At 49.8% G+C, this 16,454-nt stretch overlaps 1 protein-coding gene across 1 annotated transcript in view; it reads right to left on the bottom strand.

Moving 5' to 3' along the window:
- The window catches only part of VWA5B1 (von Willebrand factor A domain containing 5B1), a 55,366-nt gene that overhangs the window by 15,723 nt on the left and 23,189 nt on the right, over positions 1–16,454 (bottom strand). The window contains exons 5-12 of the mRNA XM_059375052.1: positions 15,518–15,663; positions 14,485–14,616; positions 13,721–13,845; positions 10,223–10,399; positions 5,774–5,884; positions 3,922–4,124; positions 3,334–3,448; positions 1,719–1,904 (exon numbers count right to left, since the gene is read on the bottom strand). Of these exons, the coding sequence (XP_059231035.1) occupies positions 1,719–1,904; positions 3,334–3,448; positions 3,922–4,124; positions 5,774–5,884; positions 10,223–10,399; positions 13,721–13,845; positions 14,485–14,616; positions 15,518–15,663 (1,195 nt within the window). The remainder of the gene's footprint in view (positions 1–1,718; positions 1,905–3,333; positions 3,449–3,921; positions 4,125–5,773; positions 5,885–10,222; positions 10,400–13,720; positions 13,846–14,484; positions 14,617–15,517; positions 15,664–16,454) is intronic.

Here is a 16,454-nt window from a genome sequence, read left to right as displayed (position 1 = left end):
CAATATTCAACCACTCCTTATTTTTAAACCTTTGCTTTGGGATCCATTGTTTTTGCACCATAAAAAATTGCTACAGTGAATCTTTTGACATAAATCCATTGCATCACTTTTATTTCTAGGTGTTAGTTTCTTAGGACAGATTTCTGGGCTGAAAAGTTATGTATTTCTAATTTCATTAGTTATTTCTAGATTGCTTTCCAAAGGAGGGAAAGTCATACTTAAACCACAATAGGCAAGGATACCCTTCCCCAAGAGCTGTGTGGTATCAGGAGAAAACTTGGCCAGTTTTATGGGTAAGGAAAGGAGAAGGCTTTTATTTGATGGTTCCTTCCAGTGGTAGAGTCTGTTGATGATCGGATGCCTCCCAGACCTCCAAGAAGGGTCTAGATTGTTCAAAGACTGACCAACATTCTCTTTAGCATCTTCTCCCTGCTTTTGAACTCCCCGCTCTCCATAACACATTAACCATTACCCTGACCGTGATTCTTAGGAGAGTGTATAACATTCTAAAAGCTGGAAATATCACACACCCATTCTCGCTTCTCTTGCAAGATTGAAAACACCTTTAATACAGAGCCCACCCTGGGGAGGGGGTGCCCAGTTGAGATGGCCGTGTGCCATCCCGTTCGCCATATTCCTCATCACCCCTCTTGCCTCTCTATGGACTCCGTGATAACGGCTATCCTTCATGGTGTTTTCTACTTTTATTTTTAGAAGTTCATTTTATTCATTTTATACCTGCCAGTCCCTTTAGGCAATGAGTTGGTGACTCCTGCTTGAAAATGAGGCAAGATGACAAATCCTTCAAGCAGAAGTGGAGAGACTCGCTAAAGAGGAGGGATGGGGGAACTTCAGGCAATCCCCCACATTTTAGCATGAATTCCACCTTCCTTTGAGAAGTTCCTCACTTTTATCTCACTTCTGTCACCACATACAAGAGAATGATTCATGTGAGTAAAACACAATCTCATCTGAGGAGACGTGACCTGAATAGAGCTTTTAGGGAAAGAAACCTAAGTGTGGTTGTTCTGAACGGAGTTGTTTGTCAAAAATCAATTTGGGGAGATTATGTCAAATGTGGGGACCTGGGCCTTATGCTCAAAGACTTTTATTCAGTAGACCTGGGTTGGAGCTTGGGTTCCGCATCTTTTTTTTTTTTTTTTTTGGTAAGTATTTTTTAAATGAAATTAAAATGTATTTAAATTCAATTAACATATAGCATTAGTTTCAGAGGCAGAGTTCAGAAACCCTGCATTTTACTTTATCTTTTAAAAAAATTTATGTATTTATTTGAGAGTGAGAGAGCGAGCTGGGGGTGGGATAGGAAGGGAAGAGAGAATCCTGAGGCAGACTTCCTGCTTATCATAGAGCGCCTTGTGGGATTCAGTCTCGGGACACTGAGATTAAAAACTGAGCTAAAATCAGGAGGTGGCCACTTACCCAACAGAGCCAGCCAGGCACCCCTTGGGCTCTGCATTTTAGACATGTTCTCCCAATTTTTCTGCTACAGGGGATCTTAAGAACCACGTGTTGTGAGGATAACATTGACCCAAGCAGTGTCATCCTGACTGCGTGCCTACAGTCAGGCAACCAAACCCCACAACTGTAAGCCTAGACCCAATTACTTTCTAGAGGCTACCAATAGCCTTTCCAGCTAAGGGTGGCTTTGTGAGTATGGTTCCGGAGCCCCACTGTTACGGAATGTCTAAGATACTTACAGATCTGGGATGGGAGATGTATAAGGAGGCATCACACACAATGCCATATCCCACCAGCCGCTCTCCGGGGAAGAGGGAGCTGGTGCTCACAGGTGAGATCAGGACCTCGGTGGTCTCAGGGAAGACCCACTCCACAGTTACATCACTCAGGACTGGGGCCATGGCCTTCTTCAGAGATTTGATCATCTGTTGGGCAGGGTCAGAACACAGGTTGTTGAGCAAGGACGTGCACAGAGGAAGAGTACAAAGACCATAGGGATATGAGCATGAAGGGGTGTGAGCAGAGAAGAAGACACACTAGGTCTTGTCCAGCAGTGAATATGCCTCTAGCTTTTTAGACTACTAGAATGTCAGAGTTAGAGCAGATCTTGTTTCTCTAAGCTTAGCATTTTATAAGGAGGAGATCTAAGACCTAAAGAAAGGTTGTGACTAGCGTGGGACCCACAGAAAATTTGTGTCAAAGCATGGGACTGGAGAGTGATCTTGAGCAAATTAATTTGCCTTGCTGGGCCTCTGTTTCCTTGTCTGGTAAAGTGAGTAATTTTCAACTCTCAGTGTAGTTGGGAGAATTAGCTGAGATACTGGATTTGAAGTCGCTACCTCATGATAGGTGTTCAATAAATGACAGCTGTGGTTAAGCATCACCTAGGCTGATTTCTTCAGATATACTGCAAAGTTGGGGGAAAATGATTTGGGAATTGTGAGAGCCATAAGGGTGCACTCCCACATCTCCTTGAGGAAGACTATGGTCTTTTGCTGCAAGGAATGCAGTTAGGTGATAGTCTCCAGATGCAATGCCCCAGCATTCAAGCCAAGACCACACCTCCCTGTGGAAACCCTTCCACAATGACTGAGCTGCCCAGGTATTGGTGCAGGCATTTCAGCCTGATTTGACTGCCTAAAGGGTAATCTTTGCTCCCGAGGTCCCTGTTGGGTTGGCTGAGACCTTGCCAGACTTGCAGTGTGAAGCTCTCCCTGCTCAGTCCTGCTTCCCTCCTTTCCTTTCACAGGTATGCATGGGTATTACAGGCTGAAGAATTCTCCTTCCTGCTTCTTCCTCTTTTTTCTTTCACAGATATTATCCCCCAGTGAACTTCTTGTAGTTATGAACTTCTTAAATCCTGCTCTGTCTGTGGTTCTCTGGTTCCTGGAGGATCTGGACTGACCCAAGGATTTTCAAAGAGTTGGGTTATTTGTGCCAACTGTGCAGAAAATGGAGACATGACTATAATTTCCTTGATTTCTGGGTCCTTTAAATGCTTCTGAGCCACCATTTGTCATCATCAGGAATGTGGCCAGAAATGACCCCAAACACAACTCCATAACCACAGACGCAGTGACTCGGAAGCCCCAGTCCTGCCCATCCGGTGGCTGGAGCATGTGATCCAGTGGCTGGAGACCTGTGGGCATAGTGTCCTCTACTGACTCCAGTACGGTGATCCTGGGGACTATCTACTCTGTGGCCTCTACCTCTCTGATTGTTACTGGGGTGTATAATGGCCTAGTGGGGAGCTCAGACTTGGGTGAAATGAAATCCCAACCAATGAGTTGTTGTATGGCCAGTCTGGGCTTCTGAGGTACTGGCACCAGAACACAGTGAGCTCCTTTTGCCTACCTTGGGTTGGAGCCGTTCCCCCTCCACCAGAAACTCAGCACTGCCCTTGGATACAGTTGCCAGCCCTCTCACCAGTCTGTGGCAGACGTTGGGTCCAATTCCAAAGCTATAGCACCTGGGAGAAGGGAAAGAAAGAGGAGGCTACTTCCCATCCTCTGTGTCCTCTTTGTCCCTTTTGTGGGGAAAGGGACCAAGCATGAGTGAGGAGAGCAATCTCAGAGCTGATCCTAGCATCAGGCAGAGGGTGAAGAATAAGGCAGAGAGCCATCAGTTGGCACCAACATTCACAATAGCCCATTAAATCTCACCCCAGGACAGAGTCAAAGGAGCAGGAAGGACATCGTCCCCCCTAGGCTGCCCTTTGGGAGCTATACGCAGAGGTGAGGTGCTATCGCATCCCATCTGAACTCTTGAGGGAAAGAGGCAAACTTTGAAGTCAGTTACACCAGCCACCCTGGAAACAAAGCACCGTAGGAACTGGAATTCTCTCCTTTCCTTCTAGCATCCTCCATAATGCCCCAGTTCTGGCACCCCCCAGCCCAGGACCGCCCAGGATAACCAAGGCCTAGACCTTCAGGCTGTGCCCACCTGGTGGAGAAGGCATGATTTCGCAGCAGTTCTAGCACCTTGCCGGTGTTGTTGACAGCACCATCGGTGATCAGGAAGAGAAGCCGTGGGTGGCCTCGGCGCACTGGCTGACGGATGATCCACTTGAGCGGGGAAAGAATGTTGGTGCCCCCCATGTCAGCACGCATTCTCTGGATGTTATCACAGGCCATGGCCACGCTCTCCTGCAGGGAAGGGCCATGGAGAGGGAAGATAGTCCTCAGGATCACCGTATGACACCGAAACTGTAAGTCCTTGGAGGATGAGTACTTTGTTTCCCTAGATCTTAGCCGAGTCTCATTGAATTGACTCATGTTCCCGATTTCATCTCTGTCCCATGCACAGGAAGAAGGATAGCCACTCATTAGGTTGATTCTGCCCAATAGCAACCCCTACGAATGCCCTAAGTGCTGTTGTCCATGGTTTGTTAACTTACTACTGTCCTTTCTTTGTTCCTCATTAAAAATATAAACACCCGTGGAAAAGGTAGAATGACAAGCCCTGACTGCTTAGCACAAATGAGGTGTCCTTTTCTGACGAGCGAGGCAGGTGGTCTGTAATGGTAAGACCATTACACTAGAAATCTTAAGACTCAAATTCTAGCCCTGCCTGTGGTGCTAAATCCCTAGATTTAGCGCCCAATGTGGGCTTCAGATTCCCTTCCTCCTGGATCAGCATTGCGGAACCCAACTGCCCAAGGACTCCTGGCACTAGACGGATATCAGATGTTCTGCTCCTGAGTCATGAAGATGCTCTTCCAACATCTATGCTTGGGTTAATGGCATGTATCAAAAGTCTTGAAATGGATATTTACCTTCCGAGCCAATAAGACCAAGGAGTTATCCCAAGGGCATCATTAAGGATGGGTGTGGAGTCTTCGCTACAAAGATGACTGAATAGAAAAATATGGAAACAACTAGCGAGCTCAAGTAGGGATTTAGTTCAATACATCTCAATTTATCTGTGTAGTGAAATACTAGGCAGCCATTGAAGTTATTGTGTAGATTAATATTACTTAGATAGAAATATGCTTATGATAGACTGTTGTGTTGGAAGGTTACAGAATGGTATGGCAGATCGAATACTGTCTTTATTAAAAATGCGTGTAAACACACAGAACAAAGTCTGGAAGGATTTATACGGAGCTCTTAATGGTGGTCTTTCCTTTTTTTTCCTGATGTGATCATGGGAGACCTTTTAATTTTTCTTTTTGATTATCTGGTTTTAAAAATTGTGGGATAATCAATATATATTATTCTTGTATTTTAAAAACCTCTGAAGTTATTTTTCATGGAAACATGTTCTTCCTTTCTCCCTCCCTTCCCTTACATTCTTTCTTCCTGTTCCTAGACCTGGACAGGATAGGCTCCAGTTTTGAATGTGCTGGTAGGGCCTCCATCCTCTTGTTCTAAGTTGTCATTGGAGCCTTGTGAGTTCTATTCTTAGCCCCCCTCCCCGCCTACTCACTCCGTAACCCCTTACCATTCACTCCTTTAGCTCAAACTTGCGTGAGTGTCTCGTTCTCTTGAAACAGAAGCAGGATATATCCCCTCCATACCCCTTCCCTCTGCCCTCTCTCCGAGCACACCCATAATATCCCCCCCAATGGTCCTTATTATAAAGAGGAGGGATGTCAGAAGATGAGATGTCAGCTAATGGCCTACCCAGAGAGAACCTCTTGAGTTCTCTGCTGTGGGCATCACTGAGTTTCTACAAGGCAAGGGGTGGGGCGACAGCTGAGGCAGTCCCCAGTGTTACCCACGCTTTCTTTTTCTTCTTTCCCTCTGCTCCTCACCACCCACCCATTCTGGACCCAGCCCTGCCCTTGCCTTACCTCACTGTAGGTCTGACTGGAAGGGAAGAGAGTCTTAAATGTGGATCCAAACCCAATGACATTGAAGAGACAGGCTGGCATGAGGCTCTTAAGAGCTACCAGCATGGCATCCTGGCAGACAAGAAAGGGATTTTCAGAGTTTGGGAAGGAGCTACTGGTATTGCCACCACCCAGCAGCTAGAAGCAGCCTCTGCATGGGCTTTCCCCCCTCTGCCCACACCCAACAGTGCCTTTGCCCTCAGATCAAGAAATTTGCTGACAGCAACCCGAGGCTGGACCAAAGCCATCATCATAAAACTTCTCATCCGTGTGGCAAGTCTGACTTCTCAAAGCCCTTCTATGATGCTTGCCAGTTCCATTTCACCTCCTGCGGACCCTGAGAGGTAGGGAGAGCAGGGAGCACCCGCTTCCTTCTGCAAAAACGAAATCGACATCCAAGGGGGGCACGTGGCTGGGTCCGGAGCACACCGTGGATGGAACAGGCTTTCGTCCAGGCCCTTCTGCATCCGACGTGCCCTACCTATGGCTAACGCTCCAGTTAACAAGTCTCTCAGGGGCAGTCGCTCCAGCTCGTATTTGTTAAACACCTGGGAGACCGTTTACATGCTTTACTTCATGTCATCCTCACTGTGAGCCTTGAGGAAGGCACAATGTCATCCCCATTTTATACAAGAGGAAACTGAGCCACAGAGAGGTGGGATGACTCATTCATGCACATTTTGAGAGTAGCAGAGCCAGCGCTCTAACACGGGTCGCTGTGCCTCCAGAGTCTGGGAACATTACAGGGTGCTAACCGGCTTAACTCTGTACCACTAAGAGCCCGACAGAGTCTGTCGAAATAAATAATCACAAAGAGGAAAGGTGGGGGAGATGGCAGGAGGGATGAAGATGATGATGGTGGTGGTGACGATGACAGCTGCAGAGCGCAACAATAAATATCAAGCTGTTACTCTGTGCCAAGCCCCGTGTTAAGCACTTTCCATTAATTATCTCCTTTCACCTCTGTAACATGTATTACAGCACAGTGAAGAAGAAGATACATTTTGAAGTTAGACATCCGTGGTTTTAAATCTCACTTATACCATTACTAACTTGACCTTGGACTTGTTAGGTCACTCCTTGGAGCCTCAGCTTGGCACCTAGTAAACCTTCAGTAAATGGTTACGATCACCAACCCCATGAGAAACATTAATAGCAACACCTTTGTTCTACAGAAAAGGAAACTGAATCTCAGAGAGTTAAGAAGTTGCACTGGACCACAAAACCGAAGAACAGAACAGCTTTTAAAACATAGCTCCAGGCGGGCACCTGGGTGACTCAGTGGGTTAAGCCTCTGCCTTTGGCTCAGGTCATGATCTCAGGGTCCTGGGATCAAGCCCCGCATTGGGCTTTCTGCTCAGCAGGGAGTCTGCTTCCTCCTCCCTCTGCCTGCCTCTCTGCCTACTTGTAATCTCTCTCTCTCTCTCATTAAATTAAAGAAAAAAAAAACTTTAAAAAAACAAACAGGCAAACAGAAAACAGCTCCGAAATCATCATTCACGTTGGCTCTCTGCCATGACACAGAACTCGGGAAGGGTGGTGGGGACTCTCCCTCATCCCAAGTAGTTTATTGATGGTACCCCAGGGACCTCAGCATGGCTTCCGAGAGACAAACTGTTTGTGTTCCAGAATCTAGAAGGAAGCAGCAACAACTGGATCTTGGCCACTTCCATAGCATATAGCCTTGCAGGCTGCATAGACCTGCAGCCCCTCTCCCATCCCCCTCTGTAAACATCAAACATTAACATCCATGTTTCCTCATCTCTTTTTTTTGCCCGTGTCAATACATTTTGTTTCTCTACAAAAGAGGTCAATATCTGCTTATTTTTTCATTAGCCACTAATGTATATTCCTGCTAGCGAGAGACTGCTGATACATACAGATTGTCTCCGCTCACACCTATTAGAATTTTGAAAGCCATGTTTTTGGAAGCCAGTGGCAGCAGGAGAATGAGACCAGCTGCAGGAGATTAAATTGGCTGAACTTTCCCCCTTGATGTGGCTGTTCAGATTTCTGTTCTCTCCTATTTCCCTAAGCCTAGTTTCCCCAGCACCCCCCTTTTTAAAAAAGATTTTATTTATTTACTTGACAGACAGAGATCACAAGTAGGCAGAGAGGCAGGCAGGCAGAGAGAGAGGAGGAGGAAGCAGGCTCCCCGCTGAGCCGAGAGCCCTATCCCAGGACCCTGGGATCATGACCTGAGTCAAAGGCAGAGGCTTTAACCCACTGAGCCACCCAGGCAACCCTAAGCCTAGTTTTTCCTTAGTCTACCTGATGGCCACAATTAATGACCCAAGCAACACATCTATGGCCTCATTGCCAGTGGGGAAAGGAATGTGTGTCCTAGGAAATTTCTGCACCTTTCTTTAAAAGGGGGCATGTGTAACAGAATGCGTTGTGCCAGAGCAAAGCCATTCATGAAGGGCTGACCTTGAGCTCAGTGAGCTGAACTGGACAAGAGAGCAGGGGAGACTCCAAAAGGGAAAGGGACAGAGAGGAGAGTCAGAGGAAGTTATTGTCTGAAAATTCTGGGAGGTAAAGTTGGAAAGGTCTTTAGTTTAGGAAATGGATTTCCATTCATAAACTAACTCCATTTAACTGGCAGTAACAGACTGGAACCCAGAGATGACAAGGATAAAGGCTCAGCATGAGAAAAAAATGCCATGGTCAATTATTGATGTCTGTCTGGCCTTGGGAGAGGAGAACAAAAGGACATGTGACATATGTTTGCCCTCCCTGAATTAATCCCTCCTTCTCATTCTACAGAAAGGATCACTGAACCCCAGAGTTGAGAATCAACTTGTCCAAAGCCACATAGCAAATCAGTGGCAGAATGATTCCTAAACCCAGACATTGCTCTTTCTAGTAAGCCATGTGGTAGATGACATAATCAGAGAAGAGAGGTTTTCTCCGTAGAGAAGTATTGTCATTCCCCATCAGCAGGGTAAGGAAAATGAGCACTGATCCAAGATAGGGCAAACTTTGATTTCCTCATTAGCCCTATGATGCTGGGGAAAACAGGCTCTTGGGGACCTGGAGTGTGTCTCAGCAGAACTATGGACAGCTCCCCAGTCTCATTCTTGTCTTTGAAGGACACAGGGCCAGTCTAGCACCTCAGTGTCAGGAGGCTTCAAACGGGGAACTTTGGTCTCATACATGGTTGCTCAGTCGTACTTCAAGACTAAATCCAGTCATAGCAAGCCCGAGGAGATGGCGGATATCACAGATCCCACACATCCCCTTCCTTCCTTGTCAGTCCTGTTGCCCTGGAAACAAGAGTTTGCTCCAGGGACAAAGTAAAGGGATGAAATTTCAGGTGATGGCAGACCCTTCTCTTGTTCCCGCATCCTTCATTTCCTTGAACGATGCGCCTTTACCCAGTTTAATAAACAGCGACTGGGGGCTTTTTATGCATAAGTACAGAGCCAGACTCCATAGGGAGAGAGAGATGAAAAAGATCTGGCCCTTTCCCTTAATGAGTTCATAACTCCAGAGGAGGAGACACACATCTACACAACCAAATACGCAAAGAAGAGCTAGATAATGCCATAATCGAGGCAAATAATCTCCTGAGGGAGATGAAACACTTGGGGGTACATGGAGAGGAAGGTTTATTCCTCTTCTGAACTTCAGTGCAATGAGGCCATGGTCCCAGCTATGGCTGGTTAGCAGGGCTGCCCTTGCACTTGACTGTGAACTCCTGGAGGGCAGGAACTATGTTTACAACCTGCTGTCTTTCCAGTTGGCCAACCACAGTGCTTGAGGAAAAAAAAAAAACCGAACCAAATATTTTCTACTGGATTATACACACTCCTCAAGGCCATGTGCAATGGATCTCTGATGTCAAGTGGCAGGAATTCGACAGACAAGAGTTTGATCTTAGACCACACCAGCTGTGTGACCTTGGGGAAGTTAATGAAACTTTCAGGATTGGCTTTCTCATGTGGAAAATGGTGACAATAGGGCCAACCTCAAAGGATTACTGTCCAGATTAAACATCAAGCTGTGCAATAAATACCTAGGGTCGTATCTGATACATAGTAAGCTTCAGCAAATGTTGGTTCCTTCCCCTCTTTTCTGGGCCCCTCTCTTCCCAGGACCTGCTGAGGTGTTTCAGTCAAAGCATGAACTCAACAGAGGTTTGGGGGGTGCCAAGGAGAGGTCTAGATGACTTTCTCTCTTGGACAATAGTTCTACTTCCGTTCATACACTTCAAAGTTTTATTTTGGGAACAGTTGAGTTTGGGTGTCTCTGGTTAAGTTGTTCCATGTAGTCATTGAGAAAAAGTAGTTCAGGTGTGGAAGGAGGGCTGCTTGGAGCACAAGAGCACTGAGGAAGCTGGTTTGGGGGAGCACAGCTGATTTAGTCTGGAACCCTAAGTCCCCGGGGGTAAGGGTTCTCTTATAGTACCTTGACACGGTGGATGTTGGTTCCACTCATGCTGCCGCTCCTGTCAATGAGGAAGATAAACTCCCCATGGGTCTTTCTCAGGTTCGGCTGGACTGACTGAAGGTCAGGGCAGAAGTTGAGCATGATGACAGAGTGGTGGGGAATGTCCTTGTGGAGGCGTTTCCGGATGATTTCTGTCTGGAGGAGAAAGGAAAGCTCTCTCACTTGGACATCTCAGGGGTCCAGAGCCACTCTTGGGGGCCCGCTCTTGGGGGTCCGCCCACTACTCACCAAGCTTTGTCAAGACCCCAATCATGCTCTGTAGAGAGAGCCTCAGGTCGACTGCACCTGGCTCTTCTGTGTGCTAGACTTTCCCAGTTGTGTGGACTTTGGAGGCGGAAAGACCAGGGTTTAAATCCCAGCTCTCACCATCCAGCTGTGTGATCTTGGGCAAGTCCCTCCTCTGGGTCTGTTTCTTCGTTTATAAAATGGGGCAAATGACATCTCCTTCTCAGGGAGGTTAGAAGATGACCCTGAGCAGGAAGTCCCTGCACAGGTGCAGGCTGGAAAGCATCTTTCTGTCTTTTGCTCTCAGTGTCTAAGCCGCTGGCCTGCTGGGGCTGAATGCTGCTTCCAGACGCACCCATGCTCATTTCCTCACGCTGCCCCACTCCTTCCCTCTCCACCCCGATTTCCTCTCTCTGTCTCTGACTGTGCCTGGGTACCAGCTTCTCTGGGTCTGTTTTTCTCTTTTTATGGGAGTCCCTTCCTCAACTCAATCGATGACATCATCACACATGTAGGTGTTCAAACCCAAGACCTAGGGGCTGTCCCCACCCCATACATCCACCGTTCAGCAAAGGACTGTTAGTTCTGCAGCTAAGATGCATTCTGAACGTGTCTTCTGCTCTGTCTCCACTGCCACCACCCCAGTGCGGGACAGTACAATCTCTTGTCTGGGGCCTGAGTGTCCTCTTTCTGCCACTTTTATCTCCCTACGGTCCATCTTTTTTTTTTTTTTTTATTTCATTTATTTAAGAGAGAGGAGGGGGAGAGAAAGGGAGAGCATGAGCAGGGAGAGGGGCAGAGGCAGAGGGACAAGCAGGTTCTCTGCTGAGCAGGCAGCCAGAGGTAGAGATGGATCCCAGGACACAAGATCATGACTTGAGCTGAAGTCAGATGCTTAACTGACTGAGCCTCCCAGATGTCCTTTCCTGGGGTCCCTTCCACATAGAGCAGGGAGCGTGATCATCCTTGTCATCCCATTGTTTAAACAATAGCTTCCCCTCATACTTTGGATCATGGGTATGAGGCCCCCTAATGCCTGACCCCTGGCTACCTGTCCACCCCATCTTTGCCCACTCTGCTCGCGACATTTCAACAACTCCGACCACCTATTTTCCCAAACATGTCACCATTGTCCTGCTTCCGGATCTGTGTATGGCTTCCCGTTCCTCACCACTCACCAGGTCTCATTCTCAGACAGACTTTCTCTAAACCCCGGGCTTAGAGCACCCACACTTATCACTCGTTAGTGTATCATCCTGCTTTGTTTCCTTCATGGACCCCAGTCCTCTGCACACTCATCTTGCTCATTCATTTACTTCTTGTCTGTGCTACAATGCAAGCTTCATGAGAAAAAGGACATGTCATTTTTAGTGTTGTCTCCCCAGTGCCTAGAACAGAGACTGACATCTATGGGGGACCTAGTATTTGTTGAATGAATAAAGAGAGGCTGAATCTATATGGGTCTTTTTATTTGCCACTGACCTCTGTGTGCATCTCTGGGGTTCCCGCCCCCTCGCCTAGTCTCTCTGTTGTCTCTACCTGTCTCTGCTTCTATCTGCATCTCTGTCTCTTGTACATGGTATCTTCCTCTTTATCACTTGCCCCTTCTTCCTGATTGCTGTTCATGCTCTGGATGCCTGCCTCCTTCCTTGGTGAGGGGTTATGCTCTCCCTCCCACGTGGAGCTCTCTTGCTAAAGGCCACTGCCCAGCTGGGCTTTCTGGAAGACAGAGCCCAAGGCAGCAACAGCCCCATCTGCCTGTGCAAGAAGCCTCTTCTGGGAACATGATTTTTGCCTCTCAGAGAAGTGGCGTGGGGGCCCGGCTTGGAATTCTCCAGTGTCTTCTCCAGCTGCCCTTATCCAATTACAATAAACTCATCACTTCTTAGTAGCTTTGAGTGATCACTATCAGTCCTGGAGCTCATGGGAATACAGGGTATTTGCATAACCAACCCAAGCTGGCAAATTCTCATTTGCCTCAGCTGTCTCAGAGCTAACCGAGAAGTGCTGGCAGGAAGGGGAGCCAGCCCCAGTCCTGAGAGCCCCAATGACCCCACCCGCTGCTCACATGCTATAGTTCTCAAAGCCCAGGGACAACCCCGCTCTGGCACCAGCCTCTTCCCCCAGTTGACTCATCTGGGTGAGAGGGTCCCTCTGCGAAGGCAGGTGTGTTTCCCTAAACATGGGATGATATAGTACATGAGCTACTGACCCTTTATCTCTGCCATCCCTCCTATGCCCCACCAGGCCCCTCTGGTGGGATATCTAACAAGAGGGAAGACACGAGCAGGAAGCAATCTACACATTCCCATACGTCCTCCCCCCAAACCCCAGGATCCTCTGCCACTCAGGGAGGGGCTCTTAAATCCAGCAAAGCTGCACCCCCCCAGATGGACTCTAAGTCCTTAGCCTCATGTCACCGAAGCCACCTCCCGAGGGAATAGTCTTCCCTCTCCTCCCAGCTTACCCATTCTTTTCGGGTGCTAACCCTCATGTTCTCATTTAAAAAGGGGAGACCAGAGAAAGAAGTATGACATCGCTCTTAAACCTGCCTTGGTCTTCAGGGCCCATTTTGGGGTGCAGGGCCATGGGCCACGAGCAGGGAAGCCTGCTGGTAGAGCTTACAGCCGGGGTCCCGGCCTCCGACCAGCCTTCCCCAACGCCCCCACCCCCGTCCTGCTCTGCTGAAGCCTCCTTGTACTGGCACTTCATGCTGGAGGGGGCGGGCCGAGAAAGGGTCTTCATCAGGCTTTCTCCGCTCTGCCTTTATTCTTTATGTCATAGTAGCAAGGATCTCAGAGACAGGATGAGCAAGAGACCCATTTAGCAGGAAGGGAAAGGGAAGGCCAGAGGTAAAGATGGGGCTCGGAGGGCACCTGCCTATAGGGTCCTGGGAGCCACTTGGGGTGGATTAACCTGGAGAAGACCAAGGTTGTTTCTGCCACCAGCCTAGAAACGCCACCGGGCTTAGGCCCCTTGGTGGCACCAGGAACAAGCGGCCTGGCAGGAAGCGGGAGAACAGGGTAGCCGCCGCATTTGGATGTCCACCTTCCTAGAGGTGCCCCAGCCCACGGAGGGAAGCATGGACGAGGATCTGCCACCAGCTCGCTGTGAGAATGACCAGGCAAGCCACCCCCTTCCCCTGCTCAGTATCCTCATTGGGGCAGTGATGACCCAGTTCCCAGTGTCACCCCACTTTTGCCACACGGACGCAGCCCCAGCCACCCTCACCTGTCGCTCTGCCCTGTTGTCCTTCTTCATTCCTTTAATGAACTCCGTTCTTCCTTTCAAGTGCTGCTCAAACTCTCCCAGGGTCATGTCCCCTTTCTCCATCAGGACGTGTGGCATGTGGGGCTCTGCAGAGATGAGATCAATGCTTGGCGGTTGTCCGAATACGAGGGCAATACCAGGGACCTTGGTTTAAGAACAGGATCTGGGGAGGAATCCCGATTGGAAGAGGGAAATAGAATTCCTGACTGCCTGGAGCCGTGTGGGGCCATGGGCAGACTACTGAGCTGGCAGGTAGGAGAGCCTAGTGGTCTCGGATAACTCACTGACCCTCTCTGGGCCTCAGTTGGCCCATCTGTACAATGGGAGACAGACCGGGCTCTGATCTTTTCAGATCCTGACATCTTAGGAATCCTTAAAGAGACAGAACAGTTCCTCCCTGAGTGTTCAGAGCTGGGAGGGTCCCCTTGAGCTTAGGATTTCAAAGGTCATCTGCTCAGCTACCCTGGAGGCAAAGTTCCCTAATAGGTGAATGAGACCTTGGGGCCTCTGGAGCTAGAATCTGGGCACTCAGTTCTGCCAGCTGGACTCATTTTCCAGGAGTCACTTCATTGGTCTTCTCTTTCTGCCATATGCTCCTGCGCTCTCCCTGGTCTGGCCCACCGGACGAAGGGCCATCACTGTGTCTGCTCCCCATAGGCTCAGCATCTCTTTCCTCCCATAGGCCACCCCCACCCCCACCCCAGAGCCCGCCTGGTGCCCCCTACCGCTGGGATGGATGAGGATCTCCACAGGCCGGTCGAAGGTGTGCCTGTTGGCCAACGTGATAATGATGCTCTTGGCCGATCGTGCAGACGGGGCGGCGTCGGCTCGAATCTCGTGGGTGGGACTCTCTACCCCTGGGTGGCACAGAAAGGTGGCAGAGGCTCAGCAGTCTTGGGAGAAATAGGAGCTCCGTGGGGGAACACGGAGACCCAGGTCAGAGATGAGGGACCCCCGACCTGCTGTAACCACGGACAGGCCTCCTCAATTCCCCCATTGGCAAAACGGGGACTTAGATGGATGGTGTCGATGGCCTTTCCTGCCCCAACCTCAGGACCCACTGGGGTCAAAGTGTTGCTTCCTCTTGGGGCACATAAAGAAAAAGCTCAACGGTCGATCACTGGGCACCCTGTAAATGCCTTTTGTCTTGGACCATCGTGCTGCTCTGGGAGAGCCCTCATTGACAAGAAACTGTGTCCTTATATCCCTTTAAATCCTTGAGTGGGTTGGGGAGGGGAGCCATCAGAACAATGGTCCCCAACTCTGGCTGCATGTTAGAATCGCCCAGGAGCTCTGAAATATTCCAGTGTCTGGCACACACCTCTGACCACTGTCATCAGGAGCCCTGTGGTGGTGGTGATGGGGGTGTCTGGGCGGCAGGATTTGAAAGCTCCCCAGGTGATTCGACCACGCAAGGTAAGAAGCAGGGAGCACTGGGGGGCTGTGGCCTCTAGGGGAGGACCAAGGATGTCCATGACCCCATGGACATCGCTCACGGGAGCCACTGAAGTGGGCATGGGGGTCAGCCTTGAAACCTGCCTGGGGCGGGGCTCATCTTAGGGCCAGATGTCAGGAGGCAGGAAGTGGGGGGTCTGTAAGGCTCCGTGAGCTTCAGGATGTCTTCCATCTGGACAGGACTGCTTCCCTGCCCTCCTCTTCCTCTCTATCCCTGGCAGGTTTCGGTCTGAAGCTCCCCCTACTCTGGGGCCTCGGGTCTCCTTTCCAGTCCCAGTCCAGGTCTGGGCAGCTGTGTCTCACCTGCGAGCAGGCACGGCCCACGGATCTCCAGCTGGAAGTTGAACTCATATTCCATGGGGTTGGACACGTCGGTATCCAGGAGAGTCGCCAGGCACAGTTTGCTCCAGGAGTCCAGGGAACCGGTGCCAAAGCAATGCTTGTCTTTCCTGGGAGAGGGGAGGAGAGAGGAAGAGGAGGCGGCAGCAGGGGCCCAGTGGAAAGACAGAAGAAGATGGTGAGCCCCAGCAGCCCTGATACCCCCGTAGCCTATCTCTCCAGGGGGCTGATCTGCTCCCCCCGACCCTACACCCTTACTCCTCCTCCTCAAGGCCTGCCTCTAGGGAGAGGGGGCACTCAGACATAGGCGCAGCTACCTACAGTGGTGAGCCAGACGCCAGGCCTGGTGCCCCTCAGCAGCGGCGCACATCGTTCTCACCAGTGTCCCTAGAAGAGGGATCAGGGTCCCCATCTCCCCATTTCCCACATGGGAAAATAGAGGCTCCACAAGGTGCAGCGGTTAGCCTAAGTTCCTACAGGTAGGACTGGGCAGAGAGTGCGTTCTTGCTGGTCAGTCTGGCTACACGGTGAAGAGGTTAACACCATATCACCTTGCTTCTTGGCTCCCTGCCCTATTCTGTGAGCTGGGAGTGCCTGCACGAGCTGCTTCTCCAAGCCTCAGTTTCTCATCCATGAAATGGGAATGATAATGAGGCGCCTTGAATGAGAGCTCAGGGAAGCGTCCCCAGCTGAAGCCTCAAGTTTCTGGGCTCTCTTTCTGGGTCATCTTCACCCGGTCTTAGACCCTGATCCATCCCTCACCTGCAGGGCCACACCCCCTAAGCTCTTTGCTCTGTCTGCTTAATACTTGACAGAAAGGTCTCCTGGTGATGTCCCAGGGTTGGGGTGGGGGAGGGGGGCACGAGGTTGTGTGTTTTCAATGGAAGAGAGCACACTGTGT

The sequence above is a fragment of the Mustela nigripes genome, chromosome 14 (genome assembly GCF_022355385.1).
Source record: "Mustela nigripes isolate SB6536 chromosome 14, MUSNIG.SB6536, whole genome shotgun sequence".
In the NCBI taxonomy this organism is placed as follows: Eukaryota; Metazoa; Chordata; class Mammalia; order Carnivora; family Mustelidae; genus Mustela; species Mustela nigripes.
Note: the sequence above shows the minus strand (reverse complement) of the source record. Positions and strands in the feature narration are given on the sequence as shown.